This window comes from Macadamia integrifolia, unplaced genomic scaffold (genome assembly GCF_013358625.1).
Source record: "Macadamia integrifolia cultivar HAES 741 unplaced genomic scaffold, SCU_Mint_v3 scaffold2505, whole genome shotgun sequence".
Classification (NCBI taxonomy): Eukaryota; Viridiplantae; Streptophyta; class Magnoliopsida; order Proteales; family Proteaceae; genus Macadamia; species Macadamia integrifolia.
Window position 1 is genome coordinate 20,219 of NW_024868757.1, and position 23,824 is coordinate 44,042.

The 23,824-nt window shown below is 38.7% G+C and overlaps 2 protein-coding genes and 1 pseudogene across 4 annotated transcripts; 1 reads left to right on the top strand and 2 right to left on the bottom strand.

The window, feature by feature from the left end:
- The first annotated feature begins 3,651 nt into the window (after nucleotides 1-3,651).
- LOC122066628 lies at nucleotides 3,652-16,866 on the top strand (annotated as a pseudogene).
- On the bottom strand, nucleotides 4,008-4,620 carry LOC122066629 (WUSCHEL-related homeobox 5). The gene is made up of 2 exons (XM_042630458.1): nucleotides 4,284-4,620; nucleotides 4,008-4,210 (listed from the first exon to the last, which is right to left on the bottom strand). Exons 1-2 carry the CDS (start codon nucleotides 4,618-4,620, stop codon nucleotides 4,008-4,010), a joined length of 540 nt encoding a protein of 179 aa, XP_042486392.1.
- Nucleotides 11,943-17,410, bottom strand: LOC122066627 (protein NRT1/ PTR FAMILY 5.5). 3 transcript variants are annotated; one of them, XM_042630457.1, is made up of 6 exons: nucleotides 17,255-17,410; nucleotides 17,051-17,110; nucleotides 14,233-14,447; nucleotides 13,470-14,014; nucleotides 12,869-12,981; nucleotides 11,943-12,364 (listed from the first exon to the last, which is right to left on the bottom strand). In XM_042630457.1, the coding sequence occupies exons 2-6, from the start codon at nucleotides 17,085-17,087 to the stop codon at nucleotides 12,087-12,089; spliced, it is 1,188 nt and encodes a 395-aa protein (XP_042486391.1). In that variant the 5' UTR covers nucleotides 17,088-17,110; nucleotides 17,255-17,410; the 3' UTR covers nucleotides 11,943-12,086. The 3 variants fall into 3 exon arrangements, with proteins under 3 accessions (XP_042486391.1, XP_042486390.1, XP_042486389.1); XM_042630456.1 differs by having other exon boundaries at nucleotides 11,943-12,589; XM_042630455.1 differs by having other exon boundaries at nucleotides 11,943-12,981.
- Nucleotides 17,411-23,824: the final 6,414 nt, after the last annotated feature.

A 23,824-nucleotide genomic window follows, 5' to 3' on the forward strand; every position in this document is an offset into this window, starting at 1 on the left:
CAGTGGATTCAGCTCCTCTACAACTCGGAGGTGAGTTGCCATTCTGGTGACTCGGGTTGGATGGGTGACACTAGTTATTTTTTAATCGGAGGACAACGTCAAAATCGTATTGACAAGGATACGGCTCATCTCCAACGATTGACATTCCAACGAGTGTCCAACGAGTTTGTCGATAATCGACATGTGAATTCCTACAATCCAATGATTAAACGATTCCGAATTGAACCGTCAGATAGAAGACGAGATTTTGGGATCATAGACTACATGGAACACCTACAGCACGAGTTCTCCACAAGTGTCTTATCCTGCTTCTCTATTTTCTCTTCTTATTTCTTATTTTTTCCCACTTGAAAATAAATGAGGGCCTCATCCATTTTCGGGTAAGTGTAAGCCTGATAGGTGGAAATTTTATATCCTTTTGTTCTTAGTGCTTGTACCCAATGGTAGCTTGTGTCATTGTGTTGCTTTATGCTTTTGCCTTCACAGGGAATTTGGATAGAGAAATTTAGCCACACTACAAATACTACTACTATTATTTCAAGAAGTGTTGGGGTACATAGGAAGGTCGAACTCAACAGTCTAGCGTCTACCTTTGAATTAGAAACTCATCTCTCAAGGCTTTGATATAATTTTTGTGTAGGTAATGGATCAATTGCTAGCTAGGAGTTAACAAGAAAAAGCTCCTCAATTATATTTAGGAAAACAATGGATTTGAGCTTTCATATCATGTTGGAGGGATCAATCTAAAATCTTAAGGCAATAAGTGGAGAGAGCTCATTAAGTATATGAAAACACCAAACTTTGAATTAATCGTCGTTGGTGTCAGAAAAGACAAATATTATCGCATATAAGACAAAAGATTATCAAGAGACTGATATTTCTATTTTAACATCACCGTGGTAATAGGCTCAATGTAAACAAAACCCTAAAAAAATATGTATACATCTTATGGTAGATCAAAATGTCCCAAATTCTGTTCCAAACTTTCGGTGAACCATATGTTATTTGATTTTCGTATGAGTTGCCTAACTTATACTAGAACTCAATTACCTAATTACCTACCATTGAACTAGTTAGTTGCTCATCCTCATTATATACTCTTAACCTGAAAAAGTATATATATCATCCTTAGTTATTGAATTTATTTTTTTCAAGGCTAAATGGAAAGAAAAGAAAATTAATTATGAAAGTTAAATAATATGTATGTGACTTAGCATGTGCACACTCTATAGAAGTTTCTATAACCAATGTGACACGATTACAAGATGATAACATTTGCAATTCAACATTATACGTTACCAAAAAGAAAAAAAAATGTAATCCCTTAATGGGGAAAAAATTATAACCCCTCGCATCGACATAAATTATTGTTATATGAACAACATTGTTAGCATAAGTAACTCATTTGCAAGATATTTTTCTTTTTGGTAAAACATTTGCAAGACACCGTTCATAAGTAAACATATAGTGAAAATAAAATGGTGAGGAAAGGGATATTTTTGAGAAAAAAAAATCCAATCTAAAGATATTATATTAAATATGTTAATAATGTTGAAAGTTATAGTAACTAAATCCCATTCCAATGGATTAATGCAACTTATTTTTGTATAAGGAGTTTGACACTTTCCTTTGACAAATCCATATAGGTTGTGATACAAAGATGGATGATTGAGAATCTGTACAAATTTTTAAGGAGTGTTGAAATAGGTGAAGCTATTGTTGAAACTTAGGCAATATGCATGTATAGGTAGACAATAGAAGTTGTAGATGGTTCAAACGATGAACAAGTGCGAGTCTGGAAAAATGTGGATGTCTTTTGTTTCGGATTTTGTGAGTGGTATTGATCTCTCAAATCAAGTTGTAGCGGTAGGAGAGGTGGAGTCACATACATCGTGCGGCAGTGGTGAGATGTACACGACACCCCTAGGTGGGGGTGTGGGCCATGTCAGTTGGTATAGCAAACAAGCCAAGACAATGACATAGTTTATAGAATCGGCAGCAAAACTGGTCTTCTTTATGGTGACTTGCAAAATCCAAGACAAAGTGGAGTTTGTTGGGTATGTCTTGTATTTTGTTAGTTCACATAATTATTATTGGGTCTATATTTGTAATTGTTTCAAATTATTGGTCAATTACACATGTATATGAGTAAAATTATAATTGTATAGGAATTATGGTTTTTAGGTTTTATATATATATATATATATATATTTTCTTTATTTGAAAAACCTTAAACACAAGCAAAAGGGAGATCATATTATAAGATGGAGAGTGATACAAAGAGATTTTTTATCTTGTTCTCTTGAATGAAGATAGATATTCGTGCCGGATTATGTTAAATTCTCCATGTTATATGTGATTATTTTCTCAGTTTTTTCCTGATGGTAGTTGCATGTTCTCTCCAACATGAGTGTCACTAGAGCAGCCAGTGCGGCACTCGTGTTAGTATTGCTCAGTGCTCACTTTGCGTTAGTGGCCCTACATTATCTACCTTGATGAGACAAAATGTGTGTTGATGAACAAGCAAACCCATGGACAAGGCCAAAGTAGAGTAAGTGGTGTTGTGGCAGGCATTGGACAATATTCCATTTGGGGATGTGGTGGCAGTAGCGTTGCTATATTATTCTGTTGCTGATGATGATGGTGGTGAAGCTATTTGTGCTAGTAAGCTTCACTGAAATCTTGATAAAAGTGTTCTGTATGTTTTATAACGTCCTTTCGAGACCACAACTTGTTGAGAGAAAAAGTTTTTTAAATATTACATTTTTGAAACATGAGGTGTTTCAAATATCAAAAGAAAGAAAAAAAAAACCAAATATCATGTTCATGAATTATAATGTATCCCAAACATAATTCATGAATCGGCATGTTATCGGTATACTGTAAGTTAACACCTATTGTATCTCTCTCTTCTCCCTTTCGAAATGATTCTCTTATCCCTCTTGCATGACACCTGATTACTTACCACTCTCCCTTAAACGGGAAGTTTGTAAGACGTGTTTTCTTAAAATATTAGATATTTGAAATGTAATTTAAGAAGAGCAAAGGTTTTGTACACAACCTTTCACACAACCATTGGATGAGAGTCTATGGTGCACTCCCATCATCCCTATCCCCCTCTCCATCAGATGGCACCTTGCCTAGCAGTGCACAAAACCTCTTCCCACAAAAAAATATATATAAAAAAAAAAAAAAGTGAGGGCATGAATAAATGCAACGTTTCTAAAAAAAAAAAATAATAATAATAATTGCAACGTCAATGGAAAAGGATCCAACGATCATAATGGTGCCCACGACACATCGTGGACATATCGTGGAAATACCACGAATCTTCTAAGTCATGTCAACTTGCTTCCGTTTTTGCCTTGTAGGGAAATGCAATCCCACGCAAAGGACGACGCCGGAGCAGAATACCAGAAGATTACACAACGTCGTTACGTGAATTACGAAAGCATACCACCGATTGATAGATTTATGGATTTGGATAAATGGAATGTACAATGACAAAACTACCCTTAATTCTATCTCCGTCTCCCTCAGGTTCTCTGCCGTTCCCGGTCAATAAAGCTACCCTTGGAAATTGAAATCAGTACTGAGAACTTTGTTCGCGGCACAGAGTAGCATTGAACGGCCAAAGGTATCCCCCTCTTATTTATTTAATGCTTTTCCTACGAATCATATTCCGCAAAACGGAGTGACCAAACTTCAATCTTCCGAAATCCAACAGAGTAAACACAGAGAAAAAAAAAAAAAAAAACAATCGATACGATTGCGAGCAGAGGAGAATGTCGAAGCATTTAACCCCTCCCCAACTCACAGATTCACTCGTTCGAGATCTGGATCGACGTGTTCTACAGAAATCAATCACAAGTCCCAACAAACACAGAATTTCATTTCGATCAGAGCAAATTGCAGTAATTTTTTCTCGACGAATCCCTTATTTTTATGAAATTTATGTGGTTTTTGATTGAAACTGTTAGGTTTCTCATAAATCTAGTAGTTAATGATTACACAAAGCTTAAACGAAGATCTAATTGTGGATGATCAATCTCTTTCCCCATCGAACATGAAAACATCTTCATCTCATTCCGATCGTTTCTCAGTAATCTTATCTTCTGTGAATCCGAATCTTCGTACGAGTTCAATGGAAACAGTTGCAGCGTCTCCACCACTCTTTCAGTCTCTGAAATCTGATCAACCTCTCCAGAATCTGCAAAAACAAAATTTCAAATTAAAGAGATTGAATCATACATAGAAGTTAGAGATTGTGGTTTGTCACTTACGTTTTGCAGGGAACACCTTCTCTGCTTTGTCAAATGGATCGCAATCTTCAATGGAAACTCTCCTTCGTTTCTGTCTTTCTCTGGCTTTATGGTTTTGGAACCAGTAGAAGACGTTCTTACTCTCGATCTTCCCATAAAAGCTAAGTTGAGAAGAAATCTTTTGGATCTGGTCAGTGGTTGGAGTTCGGAGTCCAGATCTGAACAGATCGGTCAGAACTTTAACCTGTTCTGAAGTTGGATTCCAACGTCCACACTTTGTTCCTCCACCATTAATAACTCTGTTATTACCTCCTCCACCTCCTCCTTTAACATAAAAACCTGACATTCCTTCGTCCATATCTGAGCTTCTTAACCTTTCCATTTCTTCTCTGAAACTCTTTTCTGATCTTCTGAAACTCAAAAGTTGATAGTCTGGAATCCTTTGTATATATAATACTACAAATTAGGGTTTATTCTGTTTTGTTCTTTATTTATTTGATGATCAAACAACAACAGCAGAATCGGCTTTTTGTTTATTTCATTCTGCGTTGATTTTAGGATTAAAAAAATTAAAAAATATGAGATGGAACTCAGAGGATTTGATGGTTCTCGCCTGGTTTTTTGTGCACAGATAAGAGAAAAAGAGGAAGGAGACATGCACAAAAGCTGCCACTGTTCAACGTTTCGGTCGGCGAACCAACACAGTAAGTTTGTTTGTTATCAATTCTTATTTCCTAAACCCCTTAGCTTCTTAATATTATATGCATTTTATTATTAGTTTGCCACTTGGATTCCCAAGCTCCCTTAGATTGGAGGCTTGGAGTAGTTTTAGCTGCCAATACTGAATAGTGATAGGTCCTTCTTTCACTTATCAGTTCTGTCCTAGAGATTCTGGTTTGTCTTTATGTGTGGTTCCTAAACTATAGTGTAATTCCTCCCTAATCTCTTGATCAGACAATAACAAATAAGGTGATCAGGGTCTAAGTCAATCGAGTCTGATCATATGAGTTGGACGGTTCTGATGATGGAAGCTGACACCGAACATTAACTATAGTTGACTGTTCAGATCTTTTCTCATTTTCCCTCCTTTTGGAAGAGTTTGAATAATCCGCACTAAAACGATGTAGAAAAGAATGGATAAATAAATATAAATATGTAAACAGATTCACGAGGTTTGACAAGATTGTTTATGTCTTCAATGAGATGAGATACAATTTCACTATCAATAGAGAATAGGGTTATAATGCTCGCCCACACACCTCTCTCAGGTTGCTTACAGAAAAAGAAAACTTCGTTACAAATATATGGTGAAACTTTATATGAAAATTACAGAAATACCCATATAGACTTAAAAAAATTTCCTTGGGGATTATCGCCCCTGAACCCTTGCATGGACCTGTTGGTTGGTCAAGGCCTTGCCAATAACGATGATTAACACTCAAAGTAGGCTGATTCCTTTGGGTTGACGGCCCTCTAGAATTTTTGGCCCATTTTTACCACAAGATAAAATTAAAGACATTGTATCCCTAGCAGCACGTACATGTGAGGATCCAATACTTGTTTAACTTTCTGTCATTAAAAGGGTGAAGAATGATATATATGAAAATAAAAAAAGAACAAGTATTGGATTCTCATATGTAGGTCTAGATGAACATATGTGTAATAAATCCAAATTTCTATCTGAGAGTCCAGTGAATCTGCAATTGTTAAAAATATCTATTTTAAGAGCATAATGGGGTCACAAACTTAAGACAAAACCATCAAATTAGGGAGACACCACAGGACGAATAGAAAAGAGAAGCAATCTGCTTTTTCTTATGTCCTTTCTCTCTTAACAATTAGGGGCACATTTTCATCTCTATTTGTTTGCTAAGACTTTAAGAGAAAACGTTAGTAACTTAAGGACATATTACTTGTCTTTGTCTCAGTGATTGAGATATATTATGAGCTTATTAGGTTGATTGAGATTTATTTATTTATAGTTATGACTTGATAGGTTGGTCCCAGTCATATTTGGTCTCCTTGGTTTCTTTCCACTTTGTCTTAACAATATGGTTTATATATTTCCTTTTAGACATAGCTATAGTATATATAATATAATAAATAACTAACTCCAAAGGAAATCATAAACTATTATGATAATATACTGCACGGAAAATCCGTTTTGCGTGCTAATGACATTCCCAAGGCATATTCTCTCCAATATCAGCACGAGACTTGTCTATTAGTGCTTAGTTTTATTTATTTGTCTCAACTCTCAGGCGCCATACTTGTTATTCTATTCTCAGAACAGAAAATATAGGCAAGGCTTAATAGGAAGTCTCAGGTCCAAGATAGAAAGACAGAAGTGGGAAGATATGGGTAAACCAGGAGGAGAGGATAGAAACCAGGGATTGAAGTTTGAAACTTGAAATGGGAGAGTGAGAAGTGAGTGGTGGTGAGGGATTGGGTGAAGCGCCATCTGCCGGTCTTTGCTGTCCTTTCCATTTGTCTATGTAGATCTGCGGACATCTTTTTTGTATCACGTTCTTATCTTACTTCGAAGACCTCATTGACCCTCACATACACACGCACGCAGAGAGAGAGAGAGAGAGAGAGAGAGAGAGAGAGAGAGAGATATTGAGACAGTGGGAAGAGGGATCTGATCCCAATTCCGATACACACGGAGTGGAAATGTTTTTCAGTGATAATCGCGAAGACTTAATGTGGAAGACCAAGGGGACTTGAAAATTTTATTATAATGAGCACGCGTGAATTCAAGGCCGCTTAGATTTTTGTCGTTTTACTCCTCTCTTGGGCTAGGCTTGTCGGAAGCTTTACCCAAAAATTGTTTATTTTGCTCAGATTTTTAGTGACATGGTCGAAGACTAACATGTATAGAATCATGACACATATATAGAATCATAGACTAACAAATTCCATGCTTGCATGAAATAGCATTCCCAACTTAGAGAGGCAGCCTTAGCTACCAAGGGCACTTCTTGTTTTGTTGTAAAGGTGTAACTAAGGTTGTTAAACGCTCTCAGTTTAAGTGATTTGTTTTCTGTATATATAAATATATATGTATATTAATTTTTGTATTGAAATGGATGTAAAATTAACATTGAATTGAATTATTTATTTTTATATTTTTTAAATGTCTTTTAATTTTTTTCATGAAATTAGTTTAGTACTCTTACCATAATCATTTACTCTAATCATAAATGACTTAACTTATTATTATGTATTAAGTGGTTTACCACGATTTAAATGGTTTCAATTTTGAAAACAAAATCGAACCACTTATTAGATGGTTCACAGTTTTGGTGTAAATGGCTTGGTTAGGTTTGGTTTTGACACCGTTAGTTGAAATCAATGTTGGTGAAAAAAGAATTGAAACTTTACTTTTTTACATTTCTAATATATATATTTTTTCAGCGAGGATAAACTCTATCACTATACATACCTGCTTAAAAATGTTGTTTTGAATAATGACATAATGATAAGTCATTTTTAAATTACTTTAAAAATTTTTTTTTTACCCTTAACTTTAAATAACTTTTAGGAATAATACAAAAGAAAATCGAAAGAAGGTTACACCTTGTGTGTGTGTGTGTGAAAAGGAACCCTTCCTAGCACCTTGATGCCTACGCTCACAAATGAAGGGAGGCAAAATGACCACCCCACCCCTGTGAATGCGAAAAATTTCTCCTATTTTGATGCTCCCGCACATGCTGTGATTGCCCCTGCTTGCATAGGAGCCACGCTGCCAAGAAGAGAACCCTCTCCTTAGTTATATATAAGTAAAATATTCTCTAACCATTGGGATAGGGTACATTTGTACCTCTGTGTCTATCTATCTCTTCACATGAAACGACCTTGTTGCCTTTCCCTATTTATATATAGGGATAATAGTTGCTGAGCCATTGGGGTAGGGTATACTAGCACTTATGTGTCTATCTCTCTCTTTCTCACATGAAATGATATTGTTGCCCTCCAATGTAGGATACCATTTTGCTACACCTCATTAGTGCGCTCCTCTATGCCAAATATATATTAAATAGGGAGATGGTTCTCTATGCCACTTGTTTAGGTATACGCCTAGAAACAACGGGTTACAACTTCTCACTTCACCATAGTGTGTGTAAGAGAGAGAGAGAGAGAGAGAGAGAGAGAGAGAACATATTAATCGATTACATAGTACGAAGCCCCCATCGAGTTCAATCGCTAGATGACCCAAGATTCTCAAGATTATAAAGATTTCCCCCTTTTCCTAATGTTTGGTAGCAAAAAGACATAATTCGTCCAATACAGAAAGTTTCTCATCACAATAATTTAATCATAAGGCCTTCCCAAAATGCAGTCGAAGCATCACCATACAAAGCTGAAGCCCTAAAAAACCTACTGTCTATGACTATATCCGCCTGATCTGGGCGTCTAACGTAGCAATAGCACATGTTGAAGATCACTACAGGCTGAACCTTAGCGGATAAACTTGTCGATGATGGAACAAATTGCAGCACAGCTTGCTCCCGTGCTGCCATGTTTGCACACTGAAGATGCTGAGATAGAGACAAACGAGCAAAAAAAAGAGAAAAGGGTGACTAGGGAGTTAGGGACTCGAAGGTGGGGATGTTTCCTACAAACCAGAGATCGTTAATTTGAGCAACGAACTTTCTCCCACTCCTAATCCTAATCCTAATCGACGAGGGAGAAAAAGAAAATTGAAAGAAGATCGCTAATTTGTGCTGGCACTCAGTAGATTAGTAAGTTTAGCAACGGCAATAATTTAAACGATTGTTAGTCAGCCCCCAAGAGTGTTGGGAACTTGGGATCATGGTTTTAACACCGGTCAGGAAATAGTAAGTTCAGGAACGGCAATGGATATGTATGAATATTATTTTTTATGAAACATTTTGTATGTCAATTGAGCATGACAATAATACTTTTTGATACATCAAAAATACATGTATTTACATATTATGGTCAGGATCGCTCCGATTGGATTGATATTAGCTGAGATAGATCTCCATTACTGATTCGATCCTCCACTAGTAAGGTATAAATGTAAAATGAACCCCAAGGGATTAGCGCAGCTGGCTTGGAGGGGACATGAGACTCCGCCTTAGGAAGCGAGGTCTCGTGATCAAAACTTGCTACATAATTCCTTGGGGCCACCCTTCACTAGGGCCCAGAAACTCTTGGTTAGTACGTGGCGCGGGGGTCATGTACGAGCCCAAAGAGGATTTAGTCGACCGAAAGTCGGATACCCCTCCTCCTGTCTAAAAAAAAGAAAAAAAGAAAAAAAGAAAAAAAAAAGGTATAAATGTAAAATGATCCCAAACACTAATTTAAAAATTAAAATAAGTGGTAAATATGGTCGATCGGATCGAGATGAATCCCTAGTTTTGAAACGTTGACTGGGATCTACTATTTTTGCTTATGAGTCATCCAATATGAGGCTTCATTTTGGATTAGCCACTCTTCATTTTGGATTAGCTTGTGGCTAATCATTGGATGAATGAAAAAATTCTGGATTAGTCACATTATAAATTCAAGGCTCCAACCTATTGTAGGATTTTACCAAAAAAAAAAATAAATTTATCATGGGGTACATGGTGTATAAGTTGGGCCTTATAACGTTTCCCTAAGGTAGTATATAAAATCTTTTTAAAACCCTAACCCCAGGCAAAAATCAAGGCTCATCGGGCCCAACTCTGCTCAATGAGGGTCAATTAAGGTCGGGTTGTGTTGGCAATCAGCGCCGCCTTTGCCGCCCTCTGCAACCATCTCTCCCCCTCCCACGTGCCAATCCAATCATTTTGCATCTCCCATGCAACCCAACGATCTATCTGGAAGATCATTCTACCAAAATTGGTTCTATTCTCTAGTTGTGTTATCCATTGGACTATCCAAAGAAACGAAAAAAAAAAAGAATCTATTGGAAAGAATTACAAGATAACAATAGTGAAGATAATTAGAAAACTCTCTTTGGATTGAAACTTCACACCAATTGTAAAGATTGGGGTCTACTTGTGGACAAAGTTTAAGCCCCTCCTGAATTATCTAGTTTCATTTAATAGATGTTTGATATAGGCTAATACGTACGAGGCTGGATCCTCTCCATCCGGCTGTACTCTTCTACCCCATCACACACCATCCATGGGGTGTGGTCGAACCAACTTTGGTCAATACTAGGTTAGGGTGATACAAAGTGTTGCAGCAAGAAATCATCATAGACAGTTTGTGGAACCTGCATAAAGAATAGAACACAAGAGAGTGAGCATCAAGATGATCCGGTGAGAGACTCACTAATGCTTAAGTCGGACTTCTTTGCAAACAAAAATTCCAGTTAGAATGGAAAAATGCCAATCCCTTGTAAAGGGGGCTTACCTAGGTTTTTATAGTTGGGGATGACGGTCATGAAGAGAGTCCCCAAACCGTTAGCTTCCGAGTGCTCCTAAAAGTCCATGTATAGCAAGCGTCATAGCAGGAAAGTGAACATGGAGGACGTCCCAGTTATGGGAGCTCCATATATTGACCATATCTCGGGGCATATGGCAAGATATTCTTCTTCATAGGGAAGATTTGCTACCCCTCTGAGGAGTCCTTTCTAGACTAGGACGAATCCGCTTCTTGCTTGTAAATCACGTGTCAGACCTGGATGGTCCACTAAGGTGTATTGTGATGAGGAAAACCGTTGGACTAACACGCCGAGCAATACAGGTCAGGTGGCTGAGCTACTTTTTTGGCCGCTCGATTAAAGCTAAGGCATTGGGTCAATCGTGCGGTCATGGTTCTGATGTCTCGAGCTGCTATCAGTTGTTCAGATATGGTGTTGCTGGCCATCCACTCTGCCTTTCATATCCTAGTGTTGATTGGGTCGCTCGGTAACTGACCTTCTTTAATAACGTCAATCGGTCGGGCTGCGCCCGACCTAAGTGTCAGCCGCTGATCGAGTATATAGTTCGATCAATCGGTTCACCTATGCTCGCATTGGTTCCCTTTGTTCTAATGCATGCTGCCTCGTTTGGTTCACGCGGTACACCCCCAACGATAGCATATAATGCCATAACACAAAAGATAAGGCCTCAATGGGTATTGGAATCCATAATATCACTTAGCTATGTATCATCCTGTATCACGCTTCATTTAGAGGGTTGATGTGGCCAATCCTTACCATTGAATATATGAAAGAATTGTAATATGATTACTATTATTTTTATTTTTATAGAAGAATCTTAAGATTAGCCACAGGTCAATTTTAGGCTCCAACCCATCATATGACCCTATAAAAATATTTTTTTTATTGCATTAATTTAAGCGTTGTCTAAATGGCACCTCTTGACGTGCTTAGCAATAGTAACCTTTTTTTTGTTTGTCTTTTGTCTTATTCCTAAAGGTGCTTTAGATTAAGGACAAAATTGAATTTTTAAATTAATTTGATGAAAAAAAGAACTGCCTTACTGTTAATAAGAATATTAGTGTCTTTGAGAGGAAGGGTTGGTCTTATATATAATTGCAATTGAGATACGAATGATAATGTCCTAACCATAAAATTAATGGCTGTTGAAGCCTTACTACAATGGTAAGAAGTTTTAGTTCACAAAAAAGAAAAAAAGAAAAAAAGTTTGGGTTGAACAAATTCCTTTCTTTGTAACAATTCCTTCAATGGGTCTTATTTCATGATCAATGATAGAATTGGGGAAAAGGGAAAAATATTTGAGGGATCATGCTGCATTAAATTTAGTGTGAATTAAGCTTAACCATTTGATCACACTAACAATGGAAGCGTAGAACATACATTGACTTGATAATGCATCAATCCGACTTCTTATCTATTAATCAACAACAACAACAACTGGCTGAATCATCATAGGGTGCAGAGGTTTCTTCATCTTCTGATAAATCATCTTCATCATCTTCTATTTCACCATCCTTGTAGGAGTAGCAACTCGCAACAACAGCAAAGAAAACAAGGTTGATAGCACTCAATGCTGCCAATGTCCAGTAGTAATTATCGAGGCGACTTCTATTAAGGGTGTACTGGAACCAGCCTTGTCTCCCACCCCTTTTACTGACCTTGTTCGATATATAGACTGAAAGAACACTAGCAATGATTCCTGCTCCAAACACAGCCTCTGTAAATAAAACCATATAGGCCCTCATAGATTTAGGGACCTGATCATGGAAGAAACCTTCCACTCCCTTTCTTGCAAGCCCATCCATGGCTCCTAGTAAGAGAAACTGTGGAAGCAACCAGAAGATGCTCATGGGGATTGTCTCATCAGGCTTGTCCAATAAACCATGTTTGGTAATGACATTTATTCTTCTAGCCTCCACCTTTGCTGCAGTTATGCAACATAAGATGGATAAGAGCATTCCAGTTGCAATTCCAACTGGTGCAACATACTTTAACCCACTCTTTCCTATGGTGATTGATATTATGTGATAAAGCTTGGTGGCATATGACTTTGACATGTCATAGAATGCTAGAAGGATTGGAATAGGGACTTTTAGGTGTCCCACTTTATGATTCATGTGGTTTGCCTGCTCAAGAAAATAAGTGTTCCCAACAGCCATTACAATGCCACAAACAATGAAGGTTAGCCATATAGGTACCATACGTATTGTAATCTTGGTCTCTTCTACTTCTGTCACTCTACAAAGCTTCCATTTATTCCTTTCTTGTTCCTCCTGAGTCTGATTAGGCAAAATTATAGCTGCCTTGTCCAAGCACCTGTTTAGTTTCAATAAAAAACTGTTATGAGAGAGAGAGAGAGAGAGAGAGAGAGAGAGAGAGAGAATTTGGATCCTTTACCCAAGTAGAGATTGAGTCTTGATTCTCTATCCGACACCCCTCATGGTGAGGGCCAATCAAGTGACCCCTATAACCCAATCTCAGATGGGTTGAAGATTTCACTTGATTGATCTCACCATGTGGGGTGACACCTTGTGAGTGTAGAGGATCCAAGACTTGTGGGGATCCCTCCTCACATAGGCGAGAGTCACCAAGTGAAATCTCCACCCATATGATCCCTCCCGACTCTTACATCAAATGGGGTTGGAGATTCCACTTGGATGACCCTCACTATATGAGAAGGATCCCCACTGTTGGATATGTATGTGATTTAGAATGTAAGAGATCTCAATTCGATTCCTTCCGCTGCGTGATTGGGTTTCAACCAACACCCACTTGGGTAGAGAATTCAGTATCAAGTTTTGTACCTGAAACGGTTTGTGTGAGGCACCAAATCATCATCATGGTCATCCCTCTCGTAAAGTTGAGCAGCATCCCTGGGTCTATGATGATGAATCTTGAGAGTAGAGGCCACGTAGACCTGGAAAATATGAGTGAGAGAGCTCCCACGTGGTTCCACATAGATGTAAGAATGGAGTCCACTAAGGAAAATGAGAGTGGAAACCAGGGTACAAATGGCTGGAATCCCAAAACGAATTGACCAAGGTTTGATGTATGGAAGAGCGAACACAGCAATGATGGGGACAAGGACCATTGCAAAGATGGCTAAACATACGTAGGGAGCCTCATTTGGTGGAGCCTCAACATTTCCTCCTGCTTCAGGTGGTACTTGATCCATGATGAATGGCCCTAATGAAGAGATGTGACCGGCCATGCCAAATGCTATTAGGACTAATGAAATGTAGAAGAGAACTGTTTGAGTGTCACCGATACATGCCGGATCGTAGTTATTACATGTCCCTGTAGCCGCCGATAGGACCGGAGGGGTTGACATTGCTAGGAAACCCATACCCTACACACAATTTGACACGTAAGCTTAGTTCCTCCTGCTTTAAACTAAACCACCAATCCCTTCTTAAGGGACTTCAGGTAGAACTCATCAAGCTAGCAGTTAAGATAAGGGTACCCAAGTCCTTATAAGCCTTCTCATCAGATTATGTGAATAGTCTGACCTATGATTAGTATTTTCGTGTGGAACCCCAACAAGACAAACATGAAATAAATACTTACAACACAATAGGATAGGCTTGAGAAGAGGAGCATCCAAAAATTGCCAAAGAAGGTGTCCATGAGGAAAGTCAAGGCGAGTGGCAACAAGGTTGAGACCCCTGTGAATACGTTCACTATGGCTGCAGCATTGGTGATACTCATCTTCCAAACGTTGGTCAGGTATGTTTGCATCACCCACAATGCGTATGCAGCTAGAACGTCCGCCCATATCAACACTGTACACATCCACATGAAACATGAGCATGGCCAGAAAACGTATTTTAATAACAATAAAAATATTTTACCAAAAAAAATAACAATAAAAATAAAATCATATCCTTAAGTAATTAATTATGGATTTAACTTGCAGAATGCGACATTTGGCATTGCTGATGTGGATGGCCAAGATCTGGAGGGAGAAAATGATGCTACCTAAATCGGTTTAAATCCGGTTAAATCGGATCAAACCGATATGAGGATGACCCGACCCGACGCAACTCAACCCATACAAGAGAAAAAAATTGAAGGGGTTGCAGAAGACGAAGATGAAGACGACGAAGACGATGTGCACGTTAGAGAAGCGCGGCAACATCTTCAACCTAACCCTCACCGGCGACGATGAGCAGCCCCAAACTCATAGAGCAAGTCCGTTCGGCTCTCCGCCGAGTCCGTGCCGAATCAACCCGCGGCATCACACTGGTCACCAAAGGCGAAGGCAAGTTCTTCTCCAACGGTTTCGATCTGGCATGGGCTCAAGCCGCCGGCAGCGAATCTGCCGCATACAAACGCCTCCAACAAATGGTCGATCTCTTCCAACCGCTCGTTGCCGATCTGATTTCTCTTCCGATGCCGTAGGCTCCGTGTCCGGCCACGCTGCTGCCGCAGGGTTCATGCTGGCTCTGAGCCCGACTCTGTGTTGATGAGGAGAGACAAGGGAGTGATCTACATGAGCGAGCTCGATATTGGACTCAACTTCCCTGATTACTTCATGGCGTTGATGAGGTCGAAGATCAATTCGCCGATCGCCCGACGAAACGTGGCGGTGAAAATGGGGATGATCGATTCGGCACACGATAGCGCGGAGGAGACGGTGGAGGCTGCGGTGCGCCTGGCGGAGCAGTTGACCGAGAGGAATTGGGATGGGGAGGTGTATGCCGATATAAGAAAGTCTTCGTTTCCGGAGTTGTGTGAGGTGCTAGGGTTGATTGACAAACCCAAAGCGCCCTCGAAGCTTTGGAATATACTCTCACGAGGTAGATTATAATAAACTCGCATGCATTTATCAATTATCAAATTGTAATTTTGCGTTTTGTTTCAGTGAACTCAAATTTCTTCTCTTATCCATAAAAATGGTTCTCTAGATCAGAATACTGGATCAATAATGGTAAATTGGTAATAGATCCTTCAAATGCCAGCTCCATCAAAAAGCCCGTCCTCCTCTTCGACTTCCTTACTGAAGACCATTACAAGCTCCTAATTGAGACTCCATCTTCACCTAAACAGCAGAACCATTCATCTCCATGGAAGTCACCAGTAAAAAATTCGAACTCAACTGTATGATTTTCCAACAGAGCAGTAACCTGTCTCTTCTTCATAGTAAGATAATTCAGATCTGGGAAACCTTTACCGTAAAATTACAACATCAAGGAAGTAATTCCTTATCCTCTGCTCAAGAATGGCAGAGATCAGGTTCAGGGGTTTCGTTGCTGTTTGAAATCGCTCACTATGGTGGTCTTGTAACAGATTATGCAAAGAGAGAAGAGAGAGATAACCGAGGGAGTGTGCAAGAGAGAAGAACGATAATAGAGAGAAGAAGAAAGAAAGTAAAGTATGGGTTGGGTTGGGTACGTAGAAACGCAATCTTAAAATGATGTAGAAGATAATGGAAAAATAAGAACAAACACTGCACATAGATTTATGAGGTTCGGTAAGAATGTCTACATTCTTAGTGAGATGAGATATTGCTTCACCATCAATGCAGAATAGGATTATAGTGCTCGTTCTCACACATCTCAGTATTGCTTGCATTACAGAGAAATAAACCTTCGCGATAAATATATAACGAAACAAAACCTTAATCCGAAAAGTATAAAATTGTCCTCAAATAAAAAATCGAGTGGAGGGCTGCGCCCCTACACCCCTGCTATGCAGGAGGCCTTTGCCCCCTTGCAACCCCACGGCTTGCTAACCGACTAGTGAGACTGCCATCCTGCCTATATACCAATAGGGTCATCATCTCGATCCGGTTTAATCAAATTTAAACTGGTCTGGATAGCATTCTTTTCCTCCAAATCTGAGCAGTCCATGTCAACTGTTGTTTTTTGCCGATATTATTGTGAAGAATTGCAATATGAAGAATTGCAGAGGATTTAAATCCATTAATTATATCCTTTTCATTTCTCTTCTCCTTTGAAGATGGTCTACTTCCAAAGGCCTAATTAATTAAGAGGGTTCTTGTCACTTTGGCATATCTTATGATTTGGACAGGAATCCTTTGCACCTGATTGGGCCAGCTTTCCGCTATTTCATTATCCTTCTTACAGAGCTACAGCGAGGATCTTCAATCTTCCCTGCTCAGCTAGATGTTTTGGGAAAATTAAGCTCTGTACGTATTCGCATATGCATGGTAACAAAGCATGGTTACAATTTCTTCGAGGAAAGGAAATTGGGTGTTTGATTTTGCTTCTTATTTTGTTCAGAAATAATTCTACGAAAAGATAGAGCTTTTAGGCTTAGTTTGGCTGCCAAGAAAAGAGTACAAAAGAAAAGAATTTTTTATTTTTGAATTCAACAAAAGATAAACACGTATATCAATTAATGGATATGGATTCAGATTTACCAGTGATTTTGAGGTAGGGTCCCATCACGCTCGCCATTATCAAGCTCTAGTGCCGTTTCCCTACATCATCAGAGTCCAGATTTATACAGAATCAGAAAAGAAGATGAAGAAAAGCAGCAGCAGCAGCAGCTCGGAGCAACATTGAAATTAATGTGGCACTAACTATTTCAAATCGCTCTACCAGGAGCAACATAAGGGAATTACGTTAGTGGGGGACCTCAGTCAGCTAATCGAAACTTCATACGCAGCTGAAGATGAACAGGGCTAACTGCTATAGTATTTTGGGAAGAACTGAGATTTCTTATACAGGAGTAGTTCTTGAGACTGGACTACTTGAGGTGAGGGAGGTGAGGGAGGGATTGAAGATGACTTGAGGACGCGGTCCTTCATGAATTAAAAAAGAACAAAAAAACTTCAAACGCGGAGGACTGATTTGGTCTGACTGACGGAAAAGATAACCACAAAAAGAGAATGAAAGAGAGAGATTTCTCATAATTCATATTTATGTGTTCGGCGTACCGCGTGTACGTGTGGAAAGAATAATTATACCCTTTGATTCTTTAAAGTCCACAGGAGATGAGTTGACATCTTGATAAAGTTAGGCAAAGGGAATATAGCTCTCTGCATCTTATCAAAAAAGTATACAGCTCTCTGCATCTGCGCGGATATCTCTTAGCAACTTCTTTCCGTTGACCTCAGACTTCTGCCATGGATTGATTGAAGTCAAGTTAAGCTCGAAAAGAGGAGGCTAGTGACGAAGGGGGGAGAGAGAGTGGGCGAAGCATTCCCTTCAAACGCTCCGCATGACGCTAGAAGTTGGACTTAGGATGTGTACACTTCAAATTACAAAACCATGGGTCCGTATCCGGCCAAAAATATTGGGATCCAAAGACATCCAATCCAAAATTGATTGGTATTCGATCCATTTACATCGTGCTATCGTGGATGAGATGGTTCTAAGTATTAGGATTGGATTCGCTGTATCATATCGATATCAATATTGGCTGATCTTGAATCGAGTATTGATATCAAATCAAGGGTAAAATCATTCAAAAAATCAAAATTTTCATGAAAAATAAAATAAAACCCGGAGGTCTCACCTAATGCAATTGGTGAGCTATGGTGTATAAAAAGTCCACGCTCAACAGGAGATCTTGACTTTGAGCCTCCCGATAGTTATCTACTTCCCTCCTTACTTATTAAAAAAAAAAAATCTGACCAATTCAGGCCTATACCAGATGTATTGAGAATTTGATATTGTATTGATGTCTACTGACACCGATCCGATTTCTAAGATTTAAAACCCTGACCGTGACAATAAGAGGTGAGGAAATAAAAAATATTTTTTAAGCAATTGATTGGTGTAATGTTCTATATGTGATTACGTATTCACGTGATGTTAGGTTTTCGTTTTCAACGCAAATCGACCAGTCAGCCAACCAGCCTGTACTCGGCATTAGGGGTGTCAATCCCAAGCCTGCACCGGTTAGATCGATTGGAACCGACCGTTTAAAGACCAGATTGACCTATACCGATTAGTAAACGTGTCGGGCTCAGGCCCAACCCGTTTATAAATAGGTAGTACACTGTGCAAGGGGTAAACCCGATGGGTGGCCGACCAACCCGACCTTTTTACAAGCCCAACTTGGCCCAACACGTTTAGCCCAACCATTTATATGTTTATTTTGATTTTGATTTTTTTTGATAGAATAGGGTATATATTGATATTTTTTATCATATATATATATATATATATATTTTGGGTGCATTTTATCAATTGTTGAATGTAAGTAAGTGAAATATCTTTTCTAAATTGTTGATGATTTAATAAAAGATATTAAAGCATGTTAAATCTATGACAATTAAGGACCGTTTAAAGTTTTATTGGTACATTACCCCATTTAAGGATCGATTATAGCCCGATTAGGAGAAGACTGGTTATAGTCACCGAACCCGACATGAGACCAGTTGAGACTGACTCATTTCTTAAATAGGTAAATCACAGTCCAAGGGTAAAGGCTTGTCAAGCCTGACCGAGACCGGCCCAGCCTGACCAATTGACTCCCTACTCAGCATTATCAAAAGTTAATATTGTCCATATGGGGGCGCGGGGATAGGATTAAAATTTTTGTGTTGCCAAGAAATGGTTTGGTTTTTCTGGTCTGGACGACCGCATCTTTTGCCACATGGGAGAGTCGGGTTGGACTAGAAAATATGGAACTAACCCATATAATTTCAAGCATCTCACATATACTATGGCGGTTGAGGAGCACTCCCAGCTCCCAAGAGTACCAGAGTTCATTGGTTGGAAACAAAGGCAGCTTCGCAGTTCCCTCGGTGGACTCAGATGTTTTCAAATCAGTGACATGGGGATGTATAGAGTTTTGTTTCCGCGGCCTACCCTTACCGGCGGTTTATGCAAAATGGCACCCTATTATGCTTTTGAGATTTCTTGTTCTCCAATCATGAGGACTCTTGGGAGACGGGGATGTATTTGGTTCCTCTCTACTTATTGATTCATCAATTTCTCATCAAGAATTGGAGACTAGTCAAATCCAACAAGGATCCAACTAGCCTAGCCAAAGTTTCATCAAATCAAAAGAGATTTGTTGATTTAGATAGGGAACGAAACTTGACTGTTAACTGACTGCAATTCTTGATATGACTCATTCCACCCTTATTCCTGAGATTCCATTCCCTTAACTATTACCATAGGATTGTAGCTACTTGAATTTTACCTAATAAAAAATGCCCACAGGCCCCAGCCCCATTTTTGTTTTGGTGCAATGTGGGCATTTTATCTTAAATGGATATAATTTCATAGCCTGTACTTTATCAACCCAAAAATGCCACATTGCACAGAAAAAAAAAAGCCCATATAATTATGTAGCAAGTCTTTTGTACTAGTGGGTGTAAATGGAATTGCACACACTGTACCATAATGTTGATGGGCCCACATAATTGCCCACCGAGTCTTGTACCAAAGGGTGTAATGGAATTTGCACACCCTATAACATTCATTCATTCATTTAATGTCATTCGTTGCCCTGGTCTAGCGCGTTTCCACCACCAGTGTCCAGTCTCTTTCTAGGATCACGGGGCATCTCCCAAGTTGAAAATAGCTCAAATCAAACCAAAGTCTTTTTGGGCTCATTTTGGTTTGGGACATATGACCTCAAAATTAGACGAAACCACACTGATAACCAAATGAATCCAAGATCAAACCAAAATCGGTACAAAATTCAGATCAAAATCGAAATCAAATCTGTAAGAAATCAAAACCAGTCCAAAACTCATAAGAAAAATCAGGGTTTTGCATAATTTTATACAAATTTGTATTATAAATCAAACACAAATCGGACCAAAACTCAAACCAACCGATACAAGCAACTAAAGCCAAAATGTCAATATTTGAGAATATTTCTTTAGGACCAAGAAGCATCCAAAGGATAAAGGGTAGTCCAAATGGAATAAGACTTTAAACATCTAGAATACACCTAGTCAACCCAAATGTTCTTCTTTCGAGAGACAATTCCAAATTAGCTTAACAATCCTCGCAATATTGCACTCATTAACTCTACGAAAGCCAATCCCCCCACCCCACCCCCACCCCCACCCCCACCCCCACCCCCACCCCCAATTTTTTTGGAAGATAGACCTTAACCCAACTCATTGGGTACAAAAAAATTAGTATTCCTGACCTTTCCAAAAGAAGGGAGCCATCAGAGATTTGATCTTTAAAGAGACAAAAGCTAAAAGCTCAAAAACTCTAGACAAGTAAATATAGGAGTTGGGCATAATTGATCTAATAAACTCCATGTGACTAGCAAAAGATAGAAGTTTACTCTTCTTAAACTGGAGTCTCTTACTAAGCTTATCGGTAGGAGAACAATGATAATCAGCAAGCTTCGAGAAAATCAAAGGCAAACCCATATATATACATACATACACACACACACACACACACACACACACACACACACACACACACACTGAGAGGAAGGTGGCCCTCAGAGATGCCCAAAATTGCACTAAGAAGGAGTACTTGTGACGATTAATAGAAAACCCTAACATAGCATAGAATGAAGCTAAAATATCAGAAATAGTAGAAGCAGATAAGAGAGAGGCCTTAGCGAAGATCATAAGGTTATCAACAAACAAAAGATGAGTGATCTTTAAAGCCTTAAAAAGTTGATAGATCTAAGCATCCAGCCTAGTGGTTAAGACTCTAATTAATTGGGGAGGTTTAAGGTTCAAATCCCACTCAATGCTAGAATGTGAAACCTTTATTCTTTAACCCCAAGGGTGGGTTAGCACATTGGTGATTCATAGAAGGTAAGGCACACCTCAAGAAACGTTTTACCTTGGTTTGAATCCCCCTAATTGGCACCCTTGTGGGGGATAACCTTCAGGGGCACCCTTTACCAACACAGAAGAAAAATGAACTGACTTACTGCAGATAAAAATATTATTGTCTTTTGTCAAAGGAAGGATTAGTCTCATGCATAATTGCAATTGAGATACAAATGAACAATGTCCCAAACCATAAAAATGGCTGTTGAAGCCTCCCTATAATGGTAAGAAGTTTAGGTTGAGCAGATTCCTTTCTTTGTAACAATTCAGTCAATTGGGTGTTATTTGATGATCAATAAAAGAACGAAGAAAAAAGGGGAAAAAATTGAGGGATCATGTTGCATTTAACTTAATGTTAGGCTTAACCGTATGATCACTGAGATGTAGGCATTTAAGTTGCTAATAAAGGAAGTGTAGAACATACATTGACTTGATAACAAATCCATCCAATATCTCTTCTTCCAATTTTTATTTTATTTTATTTTATTTTTTTTAACGAATTCAGGCCTTCGGCTTGATTAGCCCCGCATGCCCAAACTGACCCCACAACCGTATGGATCGGATCATACCAGGTTGAATGAGAACCATTCAACTTTCACTGAAAACAGTGAAGAACACTAAACACCCCGTGTGAGTGGCCCAAGATGTGCCAATATCTAATATCTTATCTATTAATCAACAAGAAGAAGATGAAGTGGTTCAATCATCATATGATTCAATGGTACAATCAATATGTTCTAGCTCTTCGTCTTCAATTTTAGCATCCATGTAGGAGTAGCAACACGCAATGATGGCAAAGAAAAAAGGTTGATAGCACTCAATACTGCCAATGTCCAGAAGATGCTCATGGGGATTGTCTCATCAGGCTTGTTTGATAAAGCATGCTTGGTAATCACATTTATTCTTCTAGCCTCAACCTTTGCTGGAGTTGTGCAACATAGATGGATAAGAGCGTTCCAGTTGCAATTCCAATTGGTGTAGCATACTTTCGTTGTGTCTCACTCTTTCCTAAGGATTGAAAGAAAATAAATATGGAACGACTCATGAAGATCGATAAACATGCACGACAAACACTACAAAAACAAGTTTTAGTCATACCTGAATCCATGGCTGAAGAATAAGAACTCTTCAATGTCTTCTTGTATGCTCCTCGTACAACACGATCAATGTTGGTCTGGTCTACCCTCTTTCCCTTTTGCTTTTGGTCGTTAGCCTCACTTAATGGATCAGTGATAACTATATATAGGGGTGAGGGTAGGGACCAATCCTGCAATAAAATTAGGGTTTCCTCCCCATTAAGGAAACAATACCTTAGGTCCACACATAGTAATAAATATTTCATACCATTAAGGTGTGCTAATAGAATCCAATATCTCCATAGAGATCACTTACCAATAATATTAGATTCTTTCTGCTTACTCCATCTTTAGTCAACACTAGTAAACCGATTTTGGAAATAAATCTTTGACTATGCTAGCCCACTTAATAGGAAATCTTACAATCTCCCACTTGGGCAGTGTATGTCACAAGTTTTAGATTTTAAAATTTATTTAAAATGACTTTTCGGTTTAGATAAACTGAATGTGGCCACAAACAAAACAGTGTCGAATGGAGTGCACCTTAAACCAAGTGCCTTGGTCCGAATGAGAATTACAAACACCCAACCGTATTGATCATCACATCTAAAGCGATATGAGACCACACACGTCAAAGTGCTCATAACATCACCGACTTGGGCTGAGTAGTATGAAAGTGTGGTATGAAAATAACATGCTATAGTGATCATCATGTCTATTTTCAAATTGGTCCTGGCTTGAAAACCAAATGAGCCCTATGAGACAGATACCAAAGGTCTCATTAACTACAAGCGTCTCCCAAATGCTTAAGCTTCAATCAAAGAAGCTCATTGGGACTGGGTCTGGATGTCCCACAACACTAGCACTAGACCTCAATCAAACAAGGCTTTGCTAGCGACTGGATGTGTGTGTATTGACTGGAACCTCAGATATCGAATGAGGTAAATACATCACATATAACCTCAATTTTCTGTAGGAGGCAAATAAATAAGTGTATACATATAAAAAAATGGCCATAATAAAAATGTATATATATTCTTGAGAAGAATAATAATGCATCATATGTATAAACTAAAACTGAAAGTCAAATGCGAACATATTGAGCAAAACTCCCACTAATAAAATACATTAAAAGAACTAACAAGTCCCATATTAGTGATATGCTCTTGAAAGACTTTTGGAGTCAAGCCCGTTCCATTGTAATCTGTGACTCTTGAACTTTCTCTCTGACAAAAATTTACTTAATGTCAATGTATTTAGAGTTTGAAGTACTTTTACTGTTATGAGAGAAACAAACCGCAGCGAAGTTGTCACAGAACATCCTCAATGGTTTAGATATAGAGTC

Excerpts from the sequence above, each read along its gene's own strand:
- LOC122066629 (XM_042630458.1), bottom strand. The coding sequence starts at position 4,620 with ATGGACGAAGGAATGTCAGGTTTTTATGTTAAAGGAGGAGGTGGAGGA. Across the intron at positions 4,211-4,283 it reads GAAGGTGTTCCCTGCAAAAC|ATTCTGGAGAGGTTGATCAG; the intron begins GTAAGTGACAAA and ends TTGTTTTTGCAG.
- LOC122066627 (XM_042630455.1), bottom strand. The coding sequence starts at position 17,087 with ATGGCGAGCGTGATGGGACCCTACCTCAAAATCACTG. Across the intron at positions 14,448-17,050 it reads ACCCTACCTCAAAATCACTG|TGTTGATATGGGCGGACGTT; the intron begins GTAAATCTGAAT and ends GGATGTGTACAG. Across the intron at positions 12,982-13,469 it reads CCTCACACAAACCGTTTCAG|GTGCTTGGACAAGGCAGCTA; the intron begins GTACAAAACTTG and ends GAAACTAAACAG.